Here is a 25,021-nt window from a genome sequence, read left to right as displayed (position 1 = left end):
CACCACAAAGTCCTCCCCTCACTGGCAAAGTCTTTAAGGTTTCTCCTCTTGGCTGCTGGCCTCTGGGTGGTTTAGTCCCCTACTCAGGGCGCTCTGTCCCAGGTTCTGCTCACCCTCTTCTCTCTGAAGTCTGTCCACCCTGTCTCCCAGAGAGTGTCCTGCCACTTTGCCTGGGAAGGCTTGCTGCTTCAATACTCCACTCTCTGCTGGCTCCTTCTCTCTCTCCTTCTCTCCTCCTCCCAGGCTCCTTCTCTCTGCTCAGGCCACTCCAAGTTGTAACCAGGCTGAGGTAAAACCAGCTCAGCCAGCCCAACTCAGCTGATCCTACTACCTGATTCTAATTTGCCTCCTGGGTAACTCTGCTAGCTGGTAGCTGCTGAACCTGTGGGAGCTTTGGTGACTGGGCTTGACCTCTGGTGTAACCTCTGGGACTCTGGCCTCCCCCTTTCCACCTCTGGACTGACTCTGTCCCCTGTACTAACTGACATCACATCACAAACATAACACACAACTACACACTACACACTTCACTTCACCTACAACACCTATGCTCATGCACCCCTCTCCAACACGGAGAGTGAGGCGAGGGGAGAGAGTGAGGCGGGAGAGTGGTGAGGAGATGGAGCAAAGGTGGGAAGTGGGAAAGATGGAGGTCTGGGGGCCTTGTGGTGGGGGGGGTGGGGGAGTTTGGGTGGCCCCCAGGGGCAGTGCGAGGCCCCCCCACCGCAGTGGTTTAGGCAGAAAGACTCATGTGATGCCTATGTGTGGCAATGGTATTCTCTCCCTGTGCACCAGATCAAGTAGCAAGGACTTCTGTAGGGAAACTACCATGGGCAGGAACTTTAACTTACTTTTCATGGGGGAGTTTTATTTCACTAATAAAATGTTCAACATTGTGATTGAGAGAGCACCTCCAGGGATGAGATGATGCTTTACTCTCCATAGCTGTTGAGTCCTTGACGTCTGCATAGTATTGGTGGATTTGGTGATGTAGGTACATGTTTATTAAGAACTAGATGGAGACCACCAATGCATTTCACATGAGCCAGCACATAAACTGTAATTGTTTACAAAGAAATAGATTGTTAAAAACAAAGGATTTCTGCAGCACTACCCATAAATATTGATCTCTAACTTGCTAAAATTGCATTTTAATTCTTTGTTTTTGAGTTTCATGACCATTATCTTTGAGCTCTCTTCCTTTTGCGGAATGTACACACACTGTAACTAAGTTTGGTTAGAAGAGAAATGTGCCAATGCCCTGAGGAAGGAATAGGCAGACAATATCACTCCTGAGCACTGTCCAGCAGGCAAAAAAGAAGCTTCTGCTCAACCTCCAAGATATGGAATTAATTTTTTGATGACACAGGAGAGGTATATAACTAGTGAAGTGAAGGGATTGTACAAGGAGAAAATGACATATAATGCTGGGTGCCTTTCACCTGAGGATCCCACTAGTGAGTGTTACAGCCCATATTTTACAGATGGAGCAAAAAAAGTCATTGAGTAAGCCTAATACATTTGCTCAAAGTCACACAGTGAGAGTTGGGAGAAGAACCAAGAGGTTTACTGTTTACTGCTCTGAGGACTAAACCACATCACCTCCACAATAGAAATATAGAGTGGGTCTGAGAACAACCCTCTGACCTCATTTAGTATGGCCTCTTAAGCCCTGAGTCACTCACTGCCTAGAGGAGGCAGTGCACCTTAGTCAGAAGGACAATGAAGGAGGGAGAGTTGATTATGTCTAAGATGCTCAGTCACACCTCCACAATTTCACAACTGTTTGCTGACTGAAAATGTGTGGTTGCTTAACTTCTGGTTAAGAGCATTAGTGTTATGAGATAGCACTAGGGTAACAGTTAAATATTAAAAAAAAAACAGTATCCCTAATGCGCCGCACTGTAGAACTCAATTAGTGGTTTGAATTACCTAATAGCTTCAAAAGTGCTATCTTGAAGCAAATAAGACTCAGTTAAATTCTGTTTAGTCTTCACTGCTGTTGTCAACAGTATAGCAATGGGTGGGAGAGGAGAGGTGAAAGTTCTACTGATGTGCTCATATGTTTTCAGTCCCCAAGCAAACACTGGAGCTGCTTAACAGAGTGGTCCAAGGAAACAACTGCAGCGGTATCATCGGATGTTTAAAAAATAACAAGCAGCAGAATGTCTGTAGAATACTATGGAAATGATTTATTTCATATTATCCAGCTAACATGTTATTTCACTTTTTTTAACTTTTTGTTGTTGATTGGGCCAGTTTGAAATGTGTCTTCAGGGATCTACCTTTCCTATCCCGGTCCAATATACACAGTGTAACTAAGTTGGTTAGAGAGAAATGTGCCAATGCCCTGAGGAAGGAATAGGCAGAATATATCACTCCTGAGCACTGTCCAGCAGGCAAAAAAGAAGCTTCTGCTCAACCTCCAAGATATGGAATTAATTTTTGATGACACAGGAGAGGTATATAACTAGTGAAGTGAAGGGATTGTACAAGGAGAAAATGACATATAATGCTGGGTGCCTTTCACCTGAGGATCCCACTAGTGAGTGTTACAGCCCATATTTTACAGATGGAGCAAAAAAAGTCATTGAGTAAGCCTAATACATTTGCTCAAAGTCACACAGTGAGAGTTGGGAGAAGAACCAAGAGGTTTACTGTTTACTGTTTGCTCTGAGGACTAAACCACATCACCTCCACAATAGAAATATAGAGTGGGTCTGAGAACAACCTCTGACCTCATTTAGTATGGCCTCTTAACCTGAGTCACTCACTGCCTAGAGGAGGCAGTGCACCTTAGTCAGAAGGACAATGAAGGAGGGAGAGTTGATTATGTCTAAGATGCTCAGTCACACCTCCACAATTTCACAACTGTTTGCTGACTGAAAAGGTGTGGTTGCTTAACTTCTGGTTAAGAGCATTAGTGTTATGAGATAGCACTAGGCAACAGTAAATATTAAAAAAAAACAGTATCCCTAACGCAGTACAATGCATTGTAGAACTCAATTAGTGGTTTGAATTACCTAATAGCTTCAAAAGTGCTATCTTGAAGCAAATAAGACCTCAGTTAAATTCTGTTTAGTCTTCAATGATTTATTGTCAACAGTATAGCAATGGGTGGGGTAAAAGAGAAGATGTGCTCATATGTTTGCTGATATGTTTCAGTTTGACACTGAGCTACCTTCCTATCCCGGTCCAATATTAGGACAAGCTGAGCTAGGGGCATGGATGCATGAAACATTGCATATTTCTATATTTCTATATCTAATTTTAGGATAGGAGGCCAGAATGAAGGCAAACATAAGAGGGATGGGGCAGAATCAGAAAAGAGATACAGAAAGGAAGGGAAAGGCCTACATCAATCCCACTGTGGCTAATGCGAAAAGTCCATCATTCTATTTTAGCAGTGAAATGGCTTATTTTACTCCCACAATAATGACTTTGCTCTGGAAATTTAGAAAACCATTATTTTAAGCCCTAGCCTCTAATGTGAAAATGTCTGATGCAATCAGTGATAGTTATGAGTAGATTTTTTATAATTAAGAGTGAAGAGTCTCAATAAGTGCCTGAAGTATTTCTAAAAAAACGAGGAGTACTTGTAGCACCTTATAGACCGGGGTGGGCAAACTACGGCCCGTGGGCCGGATCCAGCCCCTCAGGGCTTTGGATCCGGTCCGCAGGATTGCCCCTCATGGCGCCACGGGCCCTACACCACTCTGCAGAAGCGGATGGCACCACTTCCCTGCAGCCCCCGGGCGGGGGGGCAGAGGGCTCCATGCATTGCCCATGCCTCTAGGCACTGCTTCCTGCAGCTCCCATTGGCCAGAAACGGGGAACCGTGGCCAATGGGAGCTTCGGGGGAGGTACCTGGAACAGATTGTTTAGGATAAGTAGTTAACACTTTTCAAGGGACCATTCAAGGTGAAGTGCCCCATTAACATCTCTGCAGTCATGGGAAGGGAAGCAGGGAGGGGAGATCAGCTGTGAGGAGTTCTTAATGGGTTACAGATTGTTGTAATAAGCCATAAATCCAGGGTCTCTATTCAGTCCATGGTTTTTAGTGTCTAGCAAAGTTATGAATTTAAGCTCCCAATCTCATCTTGAACGTGTTGTGCAGGTTTCCTTTGAAGATGACACTGAGAAGTCAGATGTAGAGTGATCACTTTGTGAAAAGTGTTCCCCCACAGTTGACAGGGTGTTTTTGTCTTTTATCATTTTCCTGTCTGAGTTCATTCGAGAGAATAGTGATTGTCTGGTTTCACCCACATAGTTGCTATTGGAGTATTTAGTGCACTGGATGAGGTACATCACATGTGATAAGTATCAGAGGGGTAGCCGTGTTAGTCTGGATCTGTAAAAAGCGACAGAGTCCTGTGGCACCTTATAGACTAACAGACGTATTGGAGCATAAGCTTTCGTGGGTGAAGACCCACTTTGTCAGATGCAAAATGAAGTCTGATGAAGTGGGTATTCACCCACGAAAGCTTATGCTCCAATACTTCTGTTAGTCTATAAGGTGCCACAGGACTCTTTTTCGCTTATCACATGTGATAGGCATGTGTAGGACTCATGGATCTTGAAAGGTGTGTTGGGGGGGGTTGGTGCTCATTTTAGCAGTGGAGATAAGCCTGCAGGTTTTGCATCTGTTTTTCCAGAAGGGCCAGGTGCGGCTTTGAGTTGGTGTGTTCTGGTCTGTGGGGAGCTTGCTTCTGATGATGAACTTGGACAGCTGGGGGTTGATGGAAGGCCTGAAGAGTGGGTTCAGGAAAGACAGGGTCCCCATTGAATATAGGGTTGCCACCTTTCTAATTGCTATTAGCTAGACCCTGAGGCCCCAACCCATCCCCCCGCCCCCGCTTCCTCTAAGGCCCCACCCCTTCTCCACCTCTTCCCTTGAGGCTCTGCCCTTGTTCAGCCTCTTCTTCCCAAAGCCCCACCCCCATCACTCACTTCTCTCCCTCCCTGCCACTTGCTGGATAGTCTCTGCTTCCTCTCCCAGCTGGGTTCCCTCTGCTCTGGGGCTGGGACAGGAGCTGCTGTAGCCAAGCAGGAGCAGGTAGGAGGCAGCCCTAGATGAGCAGGAGCTGGCATGGGTTAATAATTCAGTGCCTCCCCCTGCCCCACAGTAACCGGACTCTTGGTGTCAAAAACTGGGAATTTAGCTATCTAAAGCCAAAAAAATGGACTGTCTGAGTAAAACTCAGATGGGTGGCAACCCCAACTGAGTATAGGTTTTAGTTGTTTGATAATACCCCCATATGGGTTCCAGCATGGGGTTTAGGTGACAACTAGGGGTGTGTGATTGGGAGGGGTGGGTTGTTTCTGTATTGAAGTAGGTTCTCTTAGGGTATTTGGGTGGCCCATTCCAGGATATGATCTACTTCTCTGGTAGAGTGATAGTGGTTTTGTGTGTCTTAAGGTACATATCCCAGACTTTCTCCTCAGAGCATATTCTGTGGTGTCTGAGTGCCTGAAAGTAGATAACAGATTTCTTGGTGTGTTTGGGGTGGTTACTGAATCTATGAAGGTATGTATGGTGATCCATAGGTTTCTTGTATATAGTTGCCTGTAGGGTTCCATTGTTGAAGCTGATTGTGATGTCCAGAAAAGTTGATGCTGGTGTGGGAGTGGTCTAGAGAGAGTTTAATGGATGGGTGGTGGTGGTGGTTGAAGTTGTGGTGGCAGTCTATGAGGGAATTTAAGTCATCTGTCCAGAGGATGAAAATATCATCTATGTACTTCGGATACATCATTGATTTCCATGGTGCACTTGTCCAGAAATTCTCCTGCAAGATGGTCCATGGCATATTGGGGAGCCATCCTAGTACCCTTTGCTGTACCCTTGTTTTGGACAAAGTGCTTGTTGTTGAATGTAAAATTGTTATGGGTGAGGATGAAATGGATGAGTTTGGCAGTGTGTTTGGGGTGGATATCTGCTGGTTGTCCATTGTATTACAAATATTTGAGGCAGGCAGCTAAGCTGTCATTGCTAGGATTGCTGTAGAGGGAGGTGAAATGGCAAGAATGTTTGTGGAGGATGTTGGTTGTGTCCTGGAGAAAGCTGGCCCTTTGTGTGGAAATCTGCACAACACTTTCAAAAGATGAGCCTGGGAGCTTAAATTTGAAATTCTGCTGGACACTAAAAATCATGGTCTGAAGAGACACTGAATGTATGGCTTATTACAGTTTGTAACTAGGGTGACCAGACAGCAAACATGAAAAATCAGAGCAGGAGGAGGAGGGTAATAGGAGCCTATATAAGAAAAAGACCCAAAAATCAGGACTGTCCCTATAAAATCAGGACATCCGGTCACCCTATTTGTAACCCACCAACAACCTCCCAGTAGCTTCACCCCCATCTTTTCCTCCCTATGGAAGGCTGTTAATGGGCTATTTCAGCTTGAATTGTCTATTGAAATGTGTGAATTACTTATGTTAAACAATCCCTTCCCTCTTGTATTTAGCAATGACACTGAGTGCCTACCTTTCCCAGACCTGAAGAAGAGCTCCATGTAACTTTCAGAGGGGTAGTCATGTTAGTCTGTATCAGCAAAAACAACAAGGCGTCCTTGTGGCACTTTAGAGACTAAGGCGGTGTCTACACTGCCACTTTCAGCGCTAAAACTTTTGTCGTTCAGGGGTGTGAAAAAACACCCCACTGAGCGACAAAAGTTTTAGTGCTGAAAAGCGCCAGTATAGACAGTGCTTTATCGCTGGAAGCGAAAGCTACCACTGCTCGTTCAGGGGTGTGTTTTGTTTTTTTTTAATGGCTGGGAGAGCTCTCCCCCAGCGATAAAGCATATCTACACTGCCCACATCACAGGCCTGCCACGGCCGCACTGTAAAGTGGGTAGTGTAGACATATCCTAACAAATTTATTTGGGCATAAGCTTTCGTGGGCTATAACTTCATCAGATGCAACCTCATGAAGTGGGTTTTAGCCCACAGACGTTTGTGCCAAACAAATGTGTTAGTCTTTAAGGTGCCACAAGGACTCCTTATTGTTTCTATGGCCTTGGCTACACTTGCAAATTTGCAGCGCTGCAGCAGGGTGTGAAAACACTCCCTCTCCAGCGCTGCAAATTGCGGCGCTGCAAAGCGCCAGTGTGGTCAAAGCCCCAGTGCTGGGAGCGCGGCTCCCAGCGCTGTACGTTATTCCCCACAGGGAGGTGGAGTACGGACAGCGCTGGGAAAGCTCTCTCCCAGCGCTGGCGCTTTGACTACACTTAGCGCTTCAAAGCCGCGGCAGCGCTTTGAAGTGCAAGTGTAGCCAAAGCCTATGTAAGCTTGAAAGCTTGTCTCTCTCACCAACAGAAGTTGAAACAATAAAAGATATTGCCTCCACCACCTTTTCTCTCCGAAGTATTTTTAAGTTACACTTCTCCAAACTTCTGAAATTGAACAAAAGATTTTTCATATGAAACAATTTTGAATATAATCAAAATATGTTTCTTACTAAATAGACTTTTTTTTTTTACATCGTGGGGACTGAAAATATAATTAAATATACAAGAATCTCAAATTCATACCTTTTTTGGTTGGCTGACTATTCCAGAAATATATTCCTTTTTATAGCTTTTTGACCATAACTCTTTCTTTCTTTTCTTAAGGTTGTGCATTTCTTAATCCTCTGAAAATCTTTTTTGTCATAGTTGTTCCCATCTGTCCTTTCTCACCCCTTGTATGCTCCGTCTCTGTCTATCATCAAGGTCCTCTCCCTTTTCTTTTCTGTTCTTTCCTCCAGACACCCCCATCTCCCGTTATGAGGTTTTTATCTTTTGAAGCCTCTAGTTCCATGTCTCCGATGCTCTCTCCTCGACATTTATTTTTGTTTTCAAATAATTATTGAAACATGTTCACCCCTGCTCAATCCTAACCTTCACAAGTATATTTCATTGCCCTTTTGCAAGTGACCATTTTAATAAGTTATTTCCTTAGTGTTTTAGCTGCAATGCTTATGGGCAATATATTGGTAAAGAATGTTAGAAGTCTCTCCCCAAACCCTGGTAATCTACTTTCCGTTGGCTTCCTGCTGCAAAATACTGTATCTGCTTACAGCAAAGGAAGAGGGGCAACAATTAAAAAGAGTATATGCTATTATATGGAATGCCCCAGACCGAAATTAGTTTATAATGAATAAATAACAAAGCGCCAGAAACATTTCTTTTGTCTTTCTGGGGAAAGGGAACCATTTCTCAGGAAAACCAGATTTCTCAATTTGGGTTGTTGTAGACTGATAGAGGTCCTTATATCTGTGAAGATGTTTAAAATGTAATTTTTTCCCCCTTGGTGAATGATCTCCCTCTCAGTCTTCCTCCTTCTGCTGCTATTCAGTTCCCCACTAACTTCCCAAGAAGAAGAGCAGTACAAATTATTTAAAATTTGATGAAAATGGAAGTCCTTCAGGGAATAAAAATATTCCACTGTCTTCCAGAAACAAAGCTGTTGAGGACCACCTCCCCCCTCACGACAATTTTGTGACAGATCCTTTTCTCATGATAATTTAAAAATATAATCTGAGTTATGAAGATGGGAGGTCTATAACTGGAACCTGTTGAGTACTGTAGATAACCTCTAGAACACAGTATACCAGTTTAATAGATTAATATGTGCAGAATGTATTTTGAGTCATTTTATTAAATGATTTCATATTAAATGTCATTTTAAAAGATTATTCCTTTCCCAAGATTTACATTCTACTTTTGGGTTATGGTCAGTGAAATTCCTTGATAATCTGCCCTATTCCGTTGTGGTATGCAGTCTTATTGTAGCCATGTTGGTCCCAGGATATTAGCGAGACAAGGTGGGTGAGGTAATATCTTTTTTCGTTTAAAAAAATCTTTGATTTATTTTTTCTTCAGGATCGAGACCTGAAGAACTCTGTGTAGCTTGAAAGCCTGTCTCTCTCACCAACAGAAGTTGGTCCAATAAAAGATATTACCTCACCCACCTTATGTGTCTATTTTAGGATATATCTACACAGCTGATGTTAAAGTGCTGCCCTGTATCATTTTTGTATGATTTAGATGGAGAATATCAATGTTTATTTTTAAGCATTTTTATTTAATTTTTATCAGTTGAAATTTTCACAGTTGTGGGAAGTTATGGAGGTGAAAATAATTATTTAATTAAAGTAGACATTGAGATTCAAAAAGCTAAAGTATTATAATAATTAAAACAGAAACTGTCAATATCGTATGTCCAATTTTTAGCTTTAAATCCAATTCTAAGTTCTCAAGCAGCATTTTTCTTACTTTGCCTACATGTAAATTTTGATTATTGATGGAAATATTTTTGTTGTTTTCTGTGTGTATGGTGAAACTGACATTTATTGACATTTACTGATAAAAATCTAATCCTTCTAAGCCTAGATAGATATTGTAAATTACATGGCATTAGGGCATGGGCACGCCTTCAGTTACAATTGTGGGTGAAAAAGTTGTTTTTGCTGATAAACATGGCTACCACTTTGAAAATTGTGGGTGAGTTGCTCTTAAAACTAATACTTCCAAAGTTTTGGAATAGGCCCCCAGCTGGGATTGCCAGAGTCCTGATTTCTAGAAGAAAGTCTGATTGTCACTCTCCTTTAAACACTGTTTGCTGGATGGAGTGCAGGCAGATGTGCCCTCATGCAAATACAAGTTGAACTGGAAGCAAATGCTTTTGGCGTCTGGCTGAGGACTGTCTGAGGTGGGTCTCACCTGGCTGTTTTTTTCCCCTTCTAATGTGTCTTCTCTTGCGTCTGCTGAATCCTGCATCGCCAAACCCTTTCTCTTGCCTCCCTCGCCCTTCTGTAGCAAGGCGGCCTCTTTTCCCGAGCTCCAGCCTTCCCCCCACGGCGCCCCCTCCCAAGGTAGCAGGGCCTGCCAGGACTGAGGGGGGCAGGGGGGCTTTCTCGGGCGCTCCTTGCACCATGGCTCAATGTGCTCCCGCTGGCAGGGAGTCCCGGGCTCGGGGCTGAGTCTGAGGCAAGGGACTGTCCCTTGCACCGCCCCCCGCTTCTTTCTCAGGTGTAGGCGGCGCAGCCCCGCCTGCTCCCGCCCCCCAGCCCTGCCCCAGCCCCAGCCCCAGGGGAGGCCGGCTCAGAGCGGAGCTGCTGCCTTGCACAGCCCGGCTAGCGCCGAGTGCGGAAGGAACCAACCTCCGCCCCCCTCCTGCTCCGCCGGGACCGAGCGGGGCTGGCCGGAGGCGAAGGGGCGGGAGCGCGGCAAGAAGTTGCAGGCGGCTCTGCAGGATGGTGCCAGAGGCTGCGGGGTTGGAGCCCGCGGGCGCTGCTGCTGCTGCTGCTGCCCGGGCGCTGTGAAGGGGCGGCGAGGGCCAGCCGAGCTCGCCTCCTGCCGCCGCGGGGGGTGACTGTCCCCAGCCATGGGAGACTCGGTGTTTAACGAGAAGCCGCCGCTGTACTACGCGGTGAGTAAGGCGGGGGCTGCAGCCGGGGTGCAGAGGGGCCGGGGGGGATGCGCTGAGGGGTTCCCGTAATGAGTGCGCGGGCCCCCTTTGCAGGGGCTCGGCCCGTTCCCCGCAGGGAGCTGCCTGGGCTGCAGCGTCCCGGGCTGGGCGCGCCGGGGTGACCTGCCCCTCACGCCCGTAGCATCGCTCCCGGCTGCGGGGCGGGCGGGCGAAGGGCCCTTGGGGTCGCCGGTGGAAGAGGAAGGCACGTGAGAGCGGTGACCGGGCAGCCATGCACCTTGCTCGGGCCGAGCCCGTCAGTGCCGCCGGGGGCCTCTCGGCCGGCGCTTCGCCCCGCGCGGGGCTCTCTGCAGGGCCGGCCGGCCGGCCGCCTCCCCTTCGCCACAGCCGCTCCACGCGGGCAGGGACGGGTCTGCGGCTGGCGGCGAGCCTGGCGGGCTGCGTGCCCGGGGGCTGGTCCCTTTCCTCCTTAATCCGCCCCCTCCCTCGGGCAAGCAGGCTGGGAGAACAGGCACAACACTGCAGCGGCTCCTCTCCAGGGCCTAATGATCTGTGAGGGGTCAGGAAGTTGGGCCAGTGCTTGCTTGGACAGTGGGTAGTCGGGGAGGTTTTTTAAGGCATTTCTTTTCATACGGATGCACTTAAAAAGGGGGGTTGTGCTTGTTGTATCTGGGTGTGGCACTCCATGGGATCCCTCAAGGTTTCCTCTTTCTTTCCTCCTCTGTGAGAGGCCAGCACTGTGTGTACCAGCACTGGAGTTGGTCCGCTCTCCTGGCTGCCAAGAATAAAGTGCAGGGAAGGGAGGCTGCATCTCCTTAGAACTATTGCGGCTGTTACTTAGAAAGGAAACCAGCAGAAAGCATTACTTACTAAGGGATTTGGTTGTGAGAATTATGTAAATGTGCTGTACCGTGACAGGCACTCAGCTGGCACGATGATGGGGTACAGTATAAGAACTTAAATAGGTTAAAATACTAGAGATTTTTCTTTGTATGAGGGGTAACACTGCCTTTTTTGAGGAGAGGGTGAGATGTGGTTATTTTTAAACTTAACACAAGGAAGTTTTTAAAAGCTAGCTTTGTTAATACAATATGCACAAGCCATAACCAATTCATTTCTTTTTGTAAGGTAGCTTTTAGAACTGGGCTGTTCTTGTATAATGTTCTTTAAAGAAGTGATGCGACTCTTCATCACAGTTACATTGGCATTTTGTCCATTTTCCCTAACAAGTTGAATGGAAGAACAAATTGCCAGTACTTGAAATCATTTTCAGTTACTGATTCTTTTGCTGCTTCTCTGGCATTTTATGTGATAAGACCATTTTGTATCATTTACTTTACAAGAGCTGAACTCTTGAGAAACCACTTCCTTTTTACTAGCCTTATTAGGAACATTTTCTCTGCTGTTTGGGTGAAAAAACAACGGTCTCCTCTCTGTTTATTGCCTGAAGCCATATGCAAAAGTTAGAATTATTAAGAACATACTCACATTTACAGTGGTGTAAATCAGGAATAATTCTATTGCAGTTAGAGTCACCTAGATGTAAATCATATATAAGTGACAGCAACATTGGGCCTGTAACTTTTATCAGTATTGGAATTCCGCTGCTAGGAAAACTAGGGACACCCTCTTCCATGTAGCCTGATGTCCAATCGTGAGACAGAATGTGGCACTTTCAACTACTAGGGCTCATCCCCCACATTATTTCAGCAGCTGCCATTATACAACTTTTATGTTGCACATTTGTTTAAATGAAAAGTTTAAGTGAACATTCAGGAGTGAAGTGGTGTTTGCATCTTTCTTCAGTTACGTACTTTTATACTGAATATGGGGTTCTGAAAATATTTTCATACCCACTCAACCATAGTATTGCTCCATCACAGATAGTACTTAGTAGACTCAGCTAATGAAGAAGATTCTAAAAGCTGGTTGCTTCTGTATGAATATTTTTAATCTCTTCCAGCTCTCTGTAGTGGTAATAAATCTGCTGAAGTATTTGTTACTGTCAGTAAATGAGCAGTCCCTCTGAAAATCTGATATTTCCCTCTTTTCTTTGCTTTTACATTTTTGGTTAAGATAACTGTATATACAGTACCTGTTTACCATGATACATACAGGGTCCTATTTGTTTACTAGGACAATTGCCCCCACTAATATTTGGAGAAGTTTCTTAAACAGACACAAAGTTTATAGAGACTAGGTGGGTGAAGTAATATCCTGTATTGGGCCAACTTCTGTATAAAATAAAAGATATTAGCTCAGTCCACCTTGTCTCTCTAATATCCTGGGACTAACACAGCGACAACAACACTGCATACACAAGATTTGTCACATACTACAACTTCTGTTGCTTCCTGCGATCATGTTTGTAAGCCCACCATGAAGCTACCAGCTAGAACCATGTTATTGTTTCTCTTGGTTTTCCACTAGTTCCATCTTCATGGCAGCAGTCAGCCAACATAAAGTTCAGGTCTGCTGTCATGCCAAGAAGCAGGCTCCATAAGCAGCCACATCAGAAAAGTGGCAAGAACGACACCTGTTGTAATTGTGCTGTTTTGTTTGAATTATTCTGCATCATGGTAGAGGAGAAAATGTAATTATAAAAATAAAGTTAACATCAATAAATTAATCAAATTTCCCTTTAAATGGCCTAATGTTTAATTGAGCTCTATTGTCTGCATGAAAAATGCAAAGGAGAGATAACAGTTTGATAGCAAGAATTTAGATCCTGATCCAGCAAAGCACGTATGCATGTGCTTAACTTTAAGCCTGTGAATAGTAGTTGACTTTAGGGGTTTTACATGCTTAAGTATTTTGTTGGATTGAGGCCTTAGTCACTACTATTTGAATATCACTTATTGCTATTTCTTTTGATTTTTAAATAGTTGTGTGGACTAAATAAAAAAGCAAGTTCTTGGATTATCTTGATGATATGAAATAAAAATTGTGCTCTTACAATATTGTTTAGCCACAAATATTGGACTATAGAACAATATTTCTGTTTTTTATTAGGACTGTTTACTTATGTGCCATTCTTTAAAAAATAAAAGGGAATAAAATAACATAGAATACCATTGTAACTCACAAAGTTCATGATATATTTCTAAGCATGTGCTAGGTATAAAAATGTAACAGTGCTGTTGACCATAAAGAATCAGGTGTAACTATTTAGCTGAAGCTAATATTATAATATAGAAAGTGGGATTGCCTTCTCGGATCACGTGACTGTTATCGGGTTTGATCCTACTCCCTTTGAAGTTGGTGGGAATTTTGCTATTGATTTCAGTGGGAGCAAGATTGCCAACTATTTTCTTATTTCACAGCTATGCTTTGAATTTAATGCTGGAGCCTTATCACTGAAAAAACACTTCAACTGGTGAACAGTTTATTCCTGTCAACTAGTTGGAACATCTATTTTTTTTAAAAGTCAGCTAATGGGAAATTTTGATGTTTCAGTCAGAATGGTTTTTCTTCCACAATTGTTCTAACATTCACCCTGTTTTCTAGTTTTAACTTTATTCCATTATTACCTCCTAACTATATAATTTGGACCACCCCAAATAATTCCTCTCCCTAGTTGGTGTTTATATCATTGCGGTATTGTAAATACTTGAAGATGCTTATTTCGCCTTGCCAGTTGCCATCTAGCCAAGTAGGATGCTTTAATCTTTCCTCCCAAGCCAGTCCCATTAACCTATTAATCATCTTTGTTATTCTCTGCTGAATCCCCTCTTATTTAATAATTTCTTTCTGGTATTGAGGGGGTTTAGAGCTGAGTAGTGTTCCAGGTGCTGTTTCACATTGAATAAAGGGGGATTGTCACCTCCCTGATATGGGATGGGAGGCCTCTGCCTATTTGTTCTTAAATTTATATTAACTTTTGAAATCTTTAATAGCAATTAAAAAATTCTACAGCTCCATGTTTTTTTTAATCTTAAATACTTATTGAGCAGAATTGTAATAGTTATATTATTTGTAAAAGGTCATTGCCAACTTTAAATCTAGTCAATTAAAGATGATTTAAAAGTAGTTTCAGGCACTACACCTGTTTTTAAGTTCCTGTGATGGGGGGGGTATAAACCCTTCCAGGGTCAAGCCTGAAGACAGTGACTTAAATCAGCCCTGCCCTGAGACATATGCCAGAAGTGGCCAGCCTGGAGGGAGAGGCTGGAGTTACCAGGAGGGAAACTCCAGGAGGGATAAAAGGGAAAGGCAGGCCATGGAGGTGGCTGCCTTGACAAGCAAAACTCCAACTGTTCAACTAGCTGGGAGAGAGAGAGGGAGCAAGCGTGTTCTCTCTCACCCTGAGGAAAAGAGAGAGTCTAGTTGTTTCATTGTGGGTTTTTTTGAGGAAAAGAAGGCTTTTTTCAGCAATCGTCAGGTTCATGTCCTTCTTTGGTCATGACCAGTCTTTGGTCAATTGACACTCAACTGCTGTGGCACCTTCACAGACTCTCTGGTAATTTTTGTGCTTTTAAATATTTCTCTCTGCTGTTGCTGTGCACAGGAGAGACTGACTATGCACATAGTGCTTTCCAAAAAAAATGTGATATTTAAGTTAGAAGGATCCTTTAAAACTAAGACTAGGACAATAAAAATCCATGGTTGAGGAAAATCGAAGTACTTAAGAATTTCTTTTTGCAGAATCCTAGACTTATTTTTTAAATAGAGTTGCTTGTACTTCTGGTTTGAAGGTATGTTATCTGATGTCTTGTGTCTGAAGCCGATCACAGATTGAAACAATAGAACTGTGTGCTACAAATGTCTCCCTTTTATTTCAATGGTTATAGTAAGTCCCAAGTGTCATTTATCTTAGTGGAATGATAACTTTGAACCTTCTTTTTTAAAAAGATAGTGGCAATTTTTTCAATTACTCAAATAATCAAAGGAGTATTCAACTGTTTTCACATTGCTGTTTCAAATTAATAGAATTTCAGGATACAAGGAATATTTTCAGCTACGTTGTATGAGCAGATTAGCTAGCCCAATTAGCAACAGTTTTTCTGGGCCTGAGCTTCTAGTTTTTACAGATTAACAAATCCTATTGTCTGAAAAAGCGTGGGTTGTTTGTGTTCTGGAGAAAAATGATAGATCACGATTTGAGATTATTATTGAGCCCAATCTCGCATTCTTCACCTGGGGGGCGAATTCCCATTGATAGCAGTGATTCACATTACAAAATCATAAGAATTTGGGAAGTGGCTTTTCTGCTAAAATTGTGCCACTCCACAATGAACCGTATGTCAAGCTTAGAATGATATTTATGGACACTGAAGTCTATTAATGTTTCATCGATCATGGAAAGTTTCAGTGACTCTGACCATTGAGAAGCCAGGTTGAAAGAAGGAGAGGTCTCCTCTATTGTAGAGAGCAGAATAAAATCTTGTGTGTCTCACAAGCTCATAGAAAGTTTCAGAGTGAAAGTACAATTCAGTTCAAATTAGTTAGTTAATATTTATACCATGAAGTGAAAATGCTAAGTAGTCTTGGCTCTGCACGTGCCCATGTGTATGAATTTTATACCTCTTAGTAGTATAGATATTATGAGACAACTCGCTGATTTTTCTCTTGCCCTTATATTGGATAATTTATCATTGCAGTGGGATTTATAATCTTTGTGGTTGAAGAATTGTCCTTACTGAGGTTTTGCTTAATAAATCTGTTTCTGAGCTGAGCTTAAGGACATTAATTGAAATAGGCACAGGAGTTCTTAACTTTCATGCAACCATCTAGGACTCTAATAAAATGCAGTTATGACACTATCAGACCAGGTGCCAGCTCATGCTGAAGCCCCAAGTCAATTCACTTGTGTATTAGTACAGTAGAACCTGAGTTACAAACACCTCAGGAATGGAGGTTGTTCATAACTCTGAACAGAAAGTTATGGTTCTTTCAAAAGTTTACAATTAAACATTGACTTAATACAGCTTTGGAACTTTACTATGCAGAAGAAAAATGCGGCTTTTAACCATCTTAATTTAAATGAAACAAGCACAGAAACGGTTTTCTTCTCTTGTCAAATCTTTTTTTTACCTTTCCCTTAATTTTTTTTAGTAGTTTATGCTTAAACACGGTGGGGTACTGTATTTGTTTTTTGTTTTTGTTTTGTCTCTGCTGCTGCCTGATTGTGTATTTCTGGTTCTAAATGAAGTGTGTGGTTGACCAGTCAGTTTGTAAATCTGGAGTTTCAAACTCTGAAGTTTGACTATGGATCAAAGTAATTTTTAAATGTATACGAGTGTATTTGGTTTTTAAATTTCATGAAAACTAATGGGATGTTATTTGCATTGTTTTCACTTAGCTGTATCCTGTTATAAAGTAATAGCAAATATTTACACTGTATACCCCTGTAACTAAATAACCCATCAAACGAGCCATTAAGTGAGAAATAATGCAAATGAAGAACTTTAACAGAAAGTGCTAATTTTAAAACAAGTGGTTATTGTGTGTCAGAGGTCATAGACTCAAAATGCATTCCTCACTCTCTGTCATCAAAGGAAAAGCCCAGGTGGGTAGTGGCGTTGTGGACTTGTTTTCTGTGAGAAGCTATAAGTATGGATTCAAGGAAAGGTATGGCATCTCTGGACTGTTTCTTACAAGGAAGTGTACCAGATGCAAAGCAAAGTTCCCCAGAGACAATCTGGGTACCCTGAGAGGACTTTTGGGAAACTGGCTATTTATTGCATCGCTGCCACCATTTAGAATTGTAAGCTGTGACTCACCTGTGCAATTGTTTTGCTTGCTTTAATCTCTCAGTGACTCTCGTATCCTTTTCTTGGCTAGCAAACCTTTGGTTGGTTTACTGCGGAATTGGCTACCAGCGTTGTCTTTGGTGTGGGATCGATCTAGAGTGCCAGTTAATCTGGGGTGAGTGACTGGTCTCTTGGTACTGGGAGCAGCCTTGTGTGGTGTAATGTTTGATTTGAATGATCTTTTATCGCAAGGTCCAGTTTGTCTGGGTGGCAGGCTAGACTGGAGAGTCAAGGGTGACTCCATGGTGGGACTGGTACAGTGATCCAGGAGTTTGTGTTTGTTACTGGATGGGTGAAATCTAATTATGGAACACACCACCTGTTTTGGATATCTGCCTTGTTTTTTGGCAGTCTGCCCTGAGCAGGGGCGGCTCTGTGTATTTTGCCGCCCCAAGCATGACAGTCAGGCGGCATTCAGTGGCTTGCCTGTGGGAGGTCTGCCGGTCCTGCGCCTTCGGTGTACCCGCCGCCGAATTTCCGCCAAAGCTGCGGGACCGGTGGACCTCCTGCAGGCATGCTGCTGAAGGCAGCCTGACTGCCACCCTCATGGCGACCAGCAGGCCGCCCCCCGCAGCTTGCTGCCCCAGGCACGTGCTTGGTTGCTGGTGCCTGGAGCAACCTCTGGCCCTGAGGTGGGCACTCACAGTCGTGGGCTGCTCCAGACAGTGTGACAAAGGAAACTCAGTATAGTTCATCTCTAATAGGAGATTTGGCCAGCCTGCATTAACACAGCTGCTCTGTGAATGAACCTTAAAGCACAGTGTTGTGGAAGTCTGTGCAAGTAGATTCTTTCACAGTTGGTTAGTAGCAGGCTTAGTCCTGGAGGGAAAGTTGGCCTTGCAGATAATGCACAGGCCGGGGAACTGAGAAATCTGGGTTCTATTCCAGGCTTTGCCACACATTCCGCATATAATTCTGGACAAGTCACATCACCTTTCTGTGCCTCAGTTTTCCTGTGAACATACTTCCCTGCCTCAGGGAGCTGTTTTTGGGGATTAACTCATTAATGCTTGGGAGGTGCTCAGATATTAAGGTGATGTGACAGAAATAAAAATAATAGACTGTGAGTTTGGCGTTTATCTAACAGTTTGGTTCAGTTTTTTTCCTCTGGAACTCAACAACTTTCTAAATCTGCATCTGGGTCAGCAGTGCCTGCCCAGGAATCAGGCACGAGCTGCGACCTTTTTGTTGTTTAGTTTTTGCATTTCTTTCAGCCTGGAGAATGAAGTTATTCACTCTTATGACGATCGGTGCCATAGAAGTATTTAGATAGTCAGAGCAATTTTTCTTTGTTGTTAGTTGCTGGTTATTTTCACTTTCTGAGCCCTGGTCTACACTACAATTTAATGTTGGTATACTTAGAAAATCCACACACCTGAGCGACATAGTTATACTGACCTAATCCCCAGTGTAGACATCGCTACCGCCTCTTGGGGAGGTCGAGAACCTACGCCAGTGGGAGAAGCTCTCCTGTTGTCAGCATAGGTAGCATCTTCACTAAGCACTCCAGAGCAGCTATGATGTTGCAGCCCTGTAAGGCTACGTCTACACTGCACACCTTACAACGGTGCGGCTGTGCCGCTACAGCTGCGCTATTGTAAAGTGCGCTGTGTAGCCACTCTTTATTGCCGGGAGAGAGCTCTCCTGGCGACAAAATAAAACCACCTTCAACAAGGGGTGGTAGATTCATCCCCGGGAGCATGGCTCCCACCGACGCTAACCACACTGGTGCTTTTTGCCGCTAAAACTTTTGTTGTTCAGGGGTGTATTTTTTCACACCACGAGCGACAAAAGTTTTAGCAACGAAAGTGCCAGTGTAGACCAAGCCTAAATGTAGACAAGATCCTAGTCTCATGCTTTATTAACACAATACTGCAATGCATGCATTGCATATACTGCAGAGGAATATTTTTATAAATTCCAACAAAATAGAAATATACACACAGGATGCATTTTTTTTGTCGCAGCTTTTGAAAAAGCTTATTTATATAACATCTTCTTTTTGAGTCAAAATAGACCTGACAGTATCCCCTTAAGAAACAAACCAATTCTATTTGATATGCTTAGCTAAGTCTCTTGAAGACTTTAATTTCATAGTTTGTGTTTTCTCAGTTTTGACTACCAGTATACCTCCGGTTGTTATCCATTGCTTAGTGTCCTCCATGGAAATACAGTTCTCTTCTTGTGTTTGAATGCAATACCTGTTTCCATAGTGATGGCCCAGCTGAACTTTTAATGGGTTGATGAGGTACATTTAGAGTTCATGTTTCGTCTTGTTCATCGTTTTCTAAAGGTATTTAAGGATACAAGAATGGAAATAAAAGTGCTTCATCTATCCAGGGAATACAGAAGGTGCGCATGCAGTGTACTCATCACAAAAGGAATAAAAAATCCTTTATAAAGCAAAGTCTGGCTGACATATCCATGTTGTTAGTGTTCACGAGCTCTATGGGAGTGTTACCTCCAAAAGCTCCCTGGGGGAAGAGCCTCTGCCTTATCGGGCTTAACTGGTTTAAAAAAGAAAAATAAGAATGGTTTTCTTAGTAGTGATTGCAATGTAAAACGTTATCAAGGGTTTCCTGCATATATTTTGTACTAAATCAAAAAAGAGGGTGTTAGAAAGTGCTGATGTGAAAATGGATACTAAAGAAGTCGTTTTTTATAGATTGCCTCTAACAATTCTACGGTACTGCAATGTGAATTAAGTTTATTGCGGTTGTATGAGAAATGTAGGTGTCCGTTATAACTATACAAAATGGATTTTGGTGTTGCTCCAAAAGTGTAACTTTGCATTTTTGTAACAGTTGTCTGAGTCCTACCTTAGAAGTGATACAAGGAGCCTATGCTATCTGACACTTCATGACCCACTTGATTTATTTGTTCTTAAAGATTAATTTTGTATGTTGCTTTGTTTGTTTTGGAATGTGCTAACTTTGTAGAGTCTGAGCCTGATTATGATGTCAGTTACTTTGGTGTAAAACCAGATTAGCTCTGTTGACTTCAGAATCTCTGAAAAGCAGGCTAGTTGGTGCCTAAATATGGATTCAGGTACATAACTTCAGGTGCCTGAATTCTATATATGTCATACCCGATTATATACTGCAGGACTGATTTACCTAGGCATAACAGATATCAATCTAGAATAATTTTACTGATCAACTTGTAATTAATACAAACTATCATCAATATTGACTTCAATGGCAGTCGATTAGAACTTCTGAAATTAAGCACTTGAATAAATTTCTAAATATGGATTGAGGCACCAAACTTCTGGCACCCAAGTTTGAAAATTTTGGCCTGAATGTCTACATTTCTGAAAGTGTGCAGTATTCTTGCAGAACACACAAATCCTGACATGTATTATTTTGCAATACATGGAAAAGTGATATCTTTCAAGTTTGTATTTGAAAGGCACATTGTGAAGAGTTAGTTGTCAGGATACATTGTTAAATTTGATTTATCAAGCCTGAATAAAACTGAATAGAGAGTCTAAGATTTTTTCTTTTTCCCCCATCAGCGTATACAAATCCCTGATAATGTACAATACAAACTTTATACTGTCATCCCTGAGTACATCTCCACATCAATGCAGGCTGGACACTTTTTTTTTTACCTGAACAGAGTAGTCTTTTAAAAAAAAAATTTCTAGGCCATTTTGTAAATTGTGCGTAATAATTTGGTATTTAAACACATTTTAAAGTGAAAACAGAATCTGAAGATGAAAACTTGAGAGAGGGAAATATTAAGCTGATTAAAGCACTTGGGATATGTTAATGCATGTACAGGGAAAAACAACCCACTGGGACCTTGAGAACTATAGCCCCATCTAGTCCATCCCTTGTCTTGCCAAGATATGTTGTAGGTCTTTGAATGGATATTCAGGCTAACTTTAAATTCTGTAATGCTAGCTGCTCCCTCTGTTTCTTTTGGCAAACTATCTCACGTCCCAGTGACCCTCTGGGTGAAACAACCTGACTTCTTGCCTTTCATTTATATCATGACCTTAGATGTTTCCTTGTTTTTTCTGTGGTAAATGGTTCACCACCTATATCATATCACACTGCCATTAGTATTTGTACAGTTAAATTTCCCTTTAGTGGATTCTTCATTTTGAGCTTTGGAAGCTTTCCTGAAAAAACTAGGTTTAAATAACAAATGATTTATTTTAGAGCAAAGTGTAAGTACTAGGGAAGTGGCCGCATAATTAATGAGGTTTTGTATGTTTGCCAGCAGAGTTCGGTGTCAGTGGTTGGGGAAGCCCCTTCACTAGTTATGTTCCTTCCTCTCTCAGACATGCCAAAGTGTGGTATTGTGTATTTACTTTTTCTAATTGAGGGCTTTCGTATCCAGCTTCCCTAGGATTCCAGCTTGTCATCACCCTTATTAAGTGAATACAAATAGATGCTAGGGGAGACTGTGATGTGATTTGGCCTGCACTGTCACCAGTATGTATATATGTCAGAATGACAACTTATGAATATCAGAGTTCCTGTGCTCTTCCCTGCGCCTAGCAAAAATAGGGATGGAAGATGGGAGCAAACTGGCTAAGGTTCAACCCAAATAAGAAGGAAGCTATTCTAAGTAGGAAGTATCTAAAAGACTGAACAAGGGTTGTGAGCTGCTCAGATATGGAGAATTCAGAAGTACGTGGCTATTAGGTATATACAACTTCAGTGCAGGCATGATATCTGTTAATGTAGTTTGCAGTATCAGGATAATTTTGGATTAATTCCTGCTCCCTAGATTCTTATCAGACAGCTGTGTCATGCAGTCTCTTTTTCCACTTTTTAGCTTACAAGCAGCAACCATTCCTTTCTAATAGAGACCTTTCCATATCGATCTATGGCCTTGTAATCTCAAGGCTAAATTGCTGCAATGCTGCCTGCTTGGGCCTACCCACGAAAAACACCTGGAACCTTCTGCTAGTACAGAATGTAGTGCTACACAACACTTGTACTTTGCATTGGCTATATATATATATATATATATATACACACACACACACACACACACACTTTCAGCAGTTCTTTAAATCCAGATCCCATATGTTGATTTGTATTGGCCGATTCATAAAGAAAAGCCTCATAGAAGTTACAACCTGCCCTTAAGGGATGCCAGGCCAGAATGTAGGGCTGCCTTGGTAGAATCATGGTATCATAGAAATGTAGGGCTGAAAGGGACCTCGAGAGGTCATTAAGTCCCGTTCCCTGAGCTGAGGCAGGACCAAGTAAACCTATACATCCCTGACAGGTGTTTGGCCAACATGTTCTTAAACTCCAATGATAGGGATTCCATAGCCTCTCTTGGAAGCCTATTCCAGAGCTCAGCTATCCTTATACTGTAGTTAGAAAGTTTTTTCTAATATCTAACTTAAATGTCCCTTGTTGTGGAGTAAGCCCATTACTACTTGTCCTACCTTCAGTGGATATAGAGAACAATTTATCACCATCCACTTTATAACAACCCTGAACGTATTTGAAGGCTATTATCAGGTCCCTTCTCAGTCATCTTCTTTAAAGTCTAAACAAGCCCAGTTTTTTGTTTTTTTGTTTTGTTTTTTTCCACCTTTCCTTAAAGGTCGTATTTTCTAAACCTTGTATTGTTTTCAGCTGAGGCCCTACAGTGCCATGTAGAGTAGAACAATTACCTCCTATGTCTTATATATACACACTGCTGTTAATACACCACAGAATAATATTAGCCTTTTTCACAACGGCATCACACTGTTGACTCATAAGAACATAAGAACATAAGAAAGGCCTTACCGGGTCAGACCAAAGGTCCATCTAGCCCAGTATCTGTCTACCGACAGTGGCCAATGCCAGGTGCCCCTGAGGGAGTGAATCTAACAGGCAATGATCAAGTGATCTCTCTCCTGCCATCCATCTCCATCCTCTGACGAACAGAGGCTAGGGACACCATTCTTATCCATCCTGGCTAATAGCCATTTATGGACTTAGCCACCATGAATTTATCCAGTCCCCTTTTAAACATTGTTATAGTCCTAGCCTTCACAACCTCCTCAGGTAAGGAGTTCCACAAGTTGACTGTGCGCTGCGTGAAGAAGAACTTCCTTTTATTTGTTTTAAACCTGCTGCCTATTAATTTCATTTGGTGACCCCTAGTTCTTGTATTATGGGAATAAGTAAATAACTTTTCCTTATCCACTTTCTCAACATCACTCATGATTTTATATATCTCTATCATGTCCCCCCTTAGTCTTCTCTTTTCCAAACTGAAGAGTCCTAGCCTCTTTAAACTTTCCTCATATGGGACCCTCTCTAAACCCCTAATCATTTTAGTTGCTCTTTCTGAACCTTTCTAGTGCTAGAATATCTTTTTGAGGTGAGGAGACCACATCTGTACACAGTATTCGAGATGTGGGCGTACCATGGATTTATATAAGGGCAATAATATATTCTCAGTCTTAATCTCTATCCCCTTTTTAATGATTCCTAACATCCTGTTTGCTTTTTTGACCGCCTCTGCACACTGCGTGGACATCTTCAGAGAACTATCCACGATAACTCCAAGATCTTTTCCTGACTCGTTGTAGCTAAATTAGCCCCCATCATGTTGTATGTATAGTTGGGGTTATTTTTTCCAATGTGCATTACTTTACATTTATCCACATTAAATTTCATTTGCCATTTTGTTGCCCAATCACTTAGTTTTGTGAGATCTTTTTGAAGTTCTTCACAATCTGCTTTGGTCTTAACTATCTTGAGTAGTTTAGTATCATCTGCAAACTTTGCCACCTCACTGTTTACCCCTTTCTCCAGATCATTTATGAATAAATTGAATAGGATTGGTCCTAGGACTGACCCTTGGGGAACACCACTAGTTACCCCTCTCCATTCTGAGAATTTACCATTAATTCCTACCCTTTGTTCCCTGTCCTTTAACCAGTTCTCAATCCATGAAAGGACCTTTCCTTTTATCCCATGACAGCTTAATTTACGTAAGAGCCTTTGGTGAGGGACCTTGTCAAAGGCTTTCTGGAAATCTAAGTACACTATGTCCACCGGATCCCCCTTGTCCACATGTTTGTTGACCCCTTCAAAGAACTCTAATAGATTAGTAAGACACGATTTCCCTTTACAGAAACCATGTTGACTATTGCTCAAGAGTTTATGTTTTTCTATATGTCTGACAATTTTATTCTTTACTATTGTTTCAACTAATTTGCCCGGTACCGACGTTAGACTTACCGGTCTGTAATTGCCGGGATCACCTAGAGCCCTTTTTAAATATTGGCGTTACATTAGCTAACTTCCAGTCATCGGGTACCGAAGCCGATTTAAAGGACAGGTTACAAACCTTAGTTAATAGTTCCGCAACTTCACATTTGAGTTCTTTCAGACTCATTTGTGATCCACCATAATTCCCAGATCCTTTTCAGCAGTACTACTGACTAGACAGTTATTCCCCATTTTGCAGTTCATTTCATTTTTTTCCCTTCCTCAGTGTAGTAATTTGCATTTGTTTTTCTTGAATATAACTTTGTTGATTTTCAGATCAATTCTCCAATTTGTCAAGGTCATTTGGAATTCTAATCCTGTCCTCCAAAGCGCTTGAAACCCCTTCCAGCTTGGTGTCATCCACAAATTTCATAAGCATACTCTCCACTTCAATAATGAAAATATTACACTGCAGCACTGGACTGATTAGCACTGGACCCCATACAGACAATTAGGACCCCACTAGTTGCATCTACCCAGTTTGACAGTGAATCATTGATAAATTACTCTTTGTGTACGGTCTTTAAACCGGTTGTGCACCCAATTTATGCTAATTTAATTTAGACACTTCCCTAGTTTCCTTGTGAGAGTGTCATATGGGACGGTGTCAAAAGCCTT

General features: G+C 42.4%; 1 protein-coding gene across 4 annotated transcripts in view; it reads left to right on the top strand.

Annotated features, from left to right (window-relative positions):
• ARHGAP6 (Rho GTPase activating protein 6) overlaps positions 1–25,021 on the top strand; it is a 485,299-nt gene that overhangs the window by 238,212 nt on the left and 222,066 nt on the right. For 2 of the 4 annotated variants that reach the window (XM_039497455.1, XM_039497473.1), the window contains exon 1: positions 10,069–10,410. The exons of 1 other annotated variant lie outside the window; for it this stretch is intronic. In XM_039497455.1, coding sequence (XP_039353389.1) covers positions 10,366–10,410 — 45 coding nt within the window. In that variant the 5' untranslated portion in view covers positions 10,069–10,365. Of the gene's footprint in view, positions 1–10,068; positions 10,411–17,218; positions 17,278–25,021 lie in introns of those variants that run through there. One more of the 4 variants, XM_039497484.1, reaches the window with a different exon arrangement.

This window comes from Mauremys reevesii, linkage group 1 (assembly GCF_016161935.1).
Source record: "Mauremys reevesii isolate NIE-2019 linkage group 1, ASM1616193v1, whole genome shotgun sequence".
In the NCBI taxonomy this organism is placed as follows: Eukaryota; Metazoa; Chordata; order Testudines; family Geoemydidae; genus Mauremys; species Mauremys reevesii.
The sequence above is the reverse complement of the archived record's forward strand: the minus strand, read 5'-3'. Positions and strand labels throughout refer to the sequence as shown.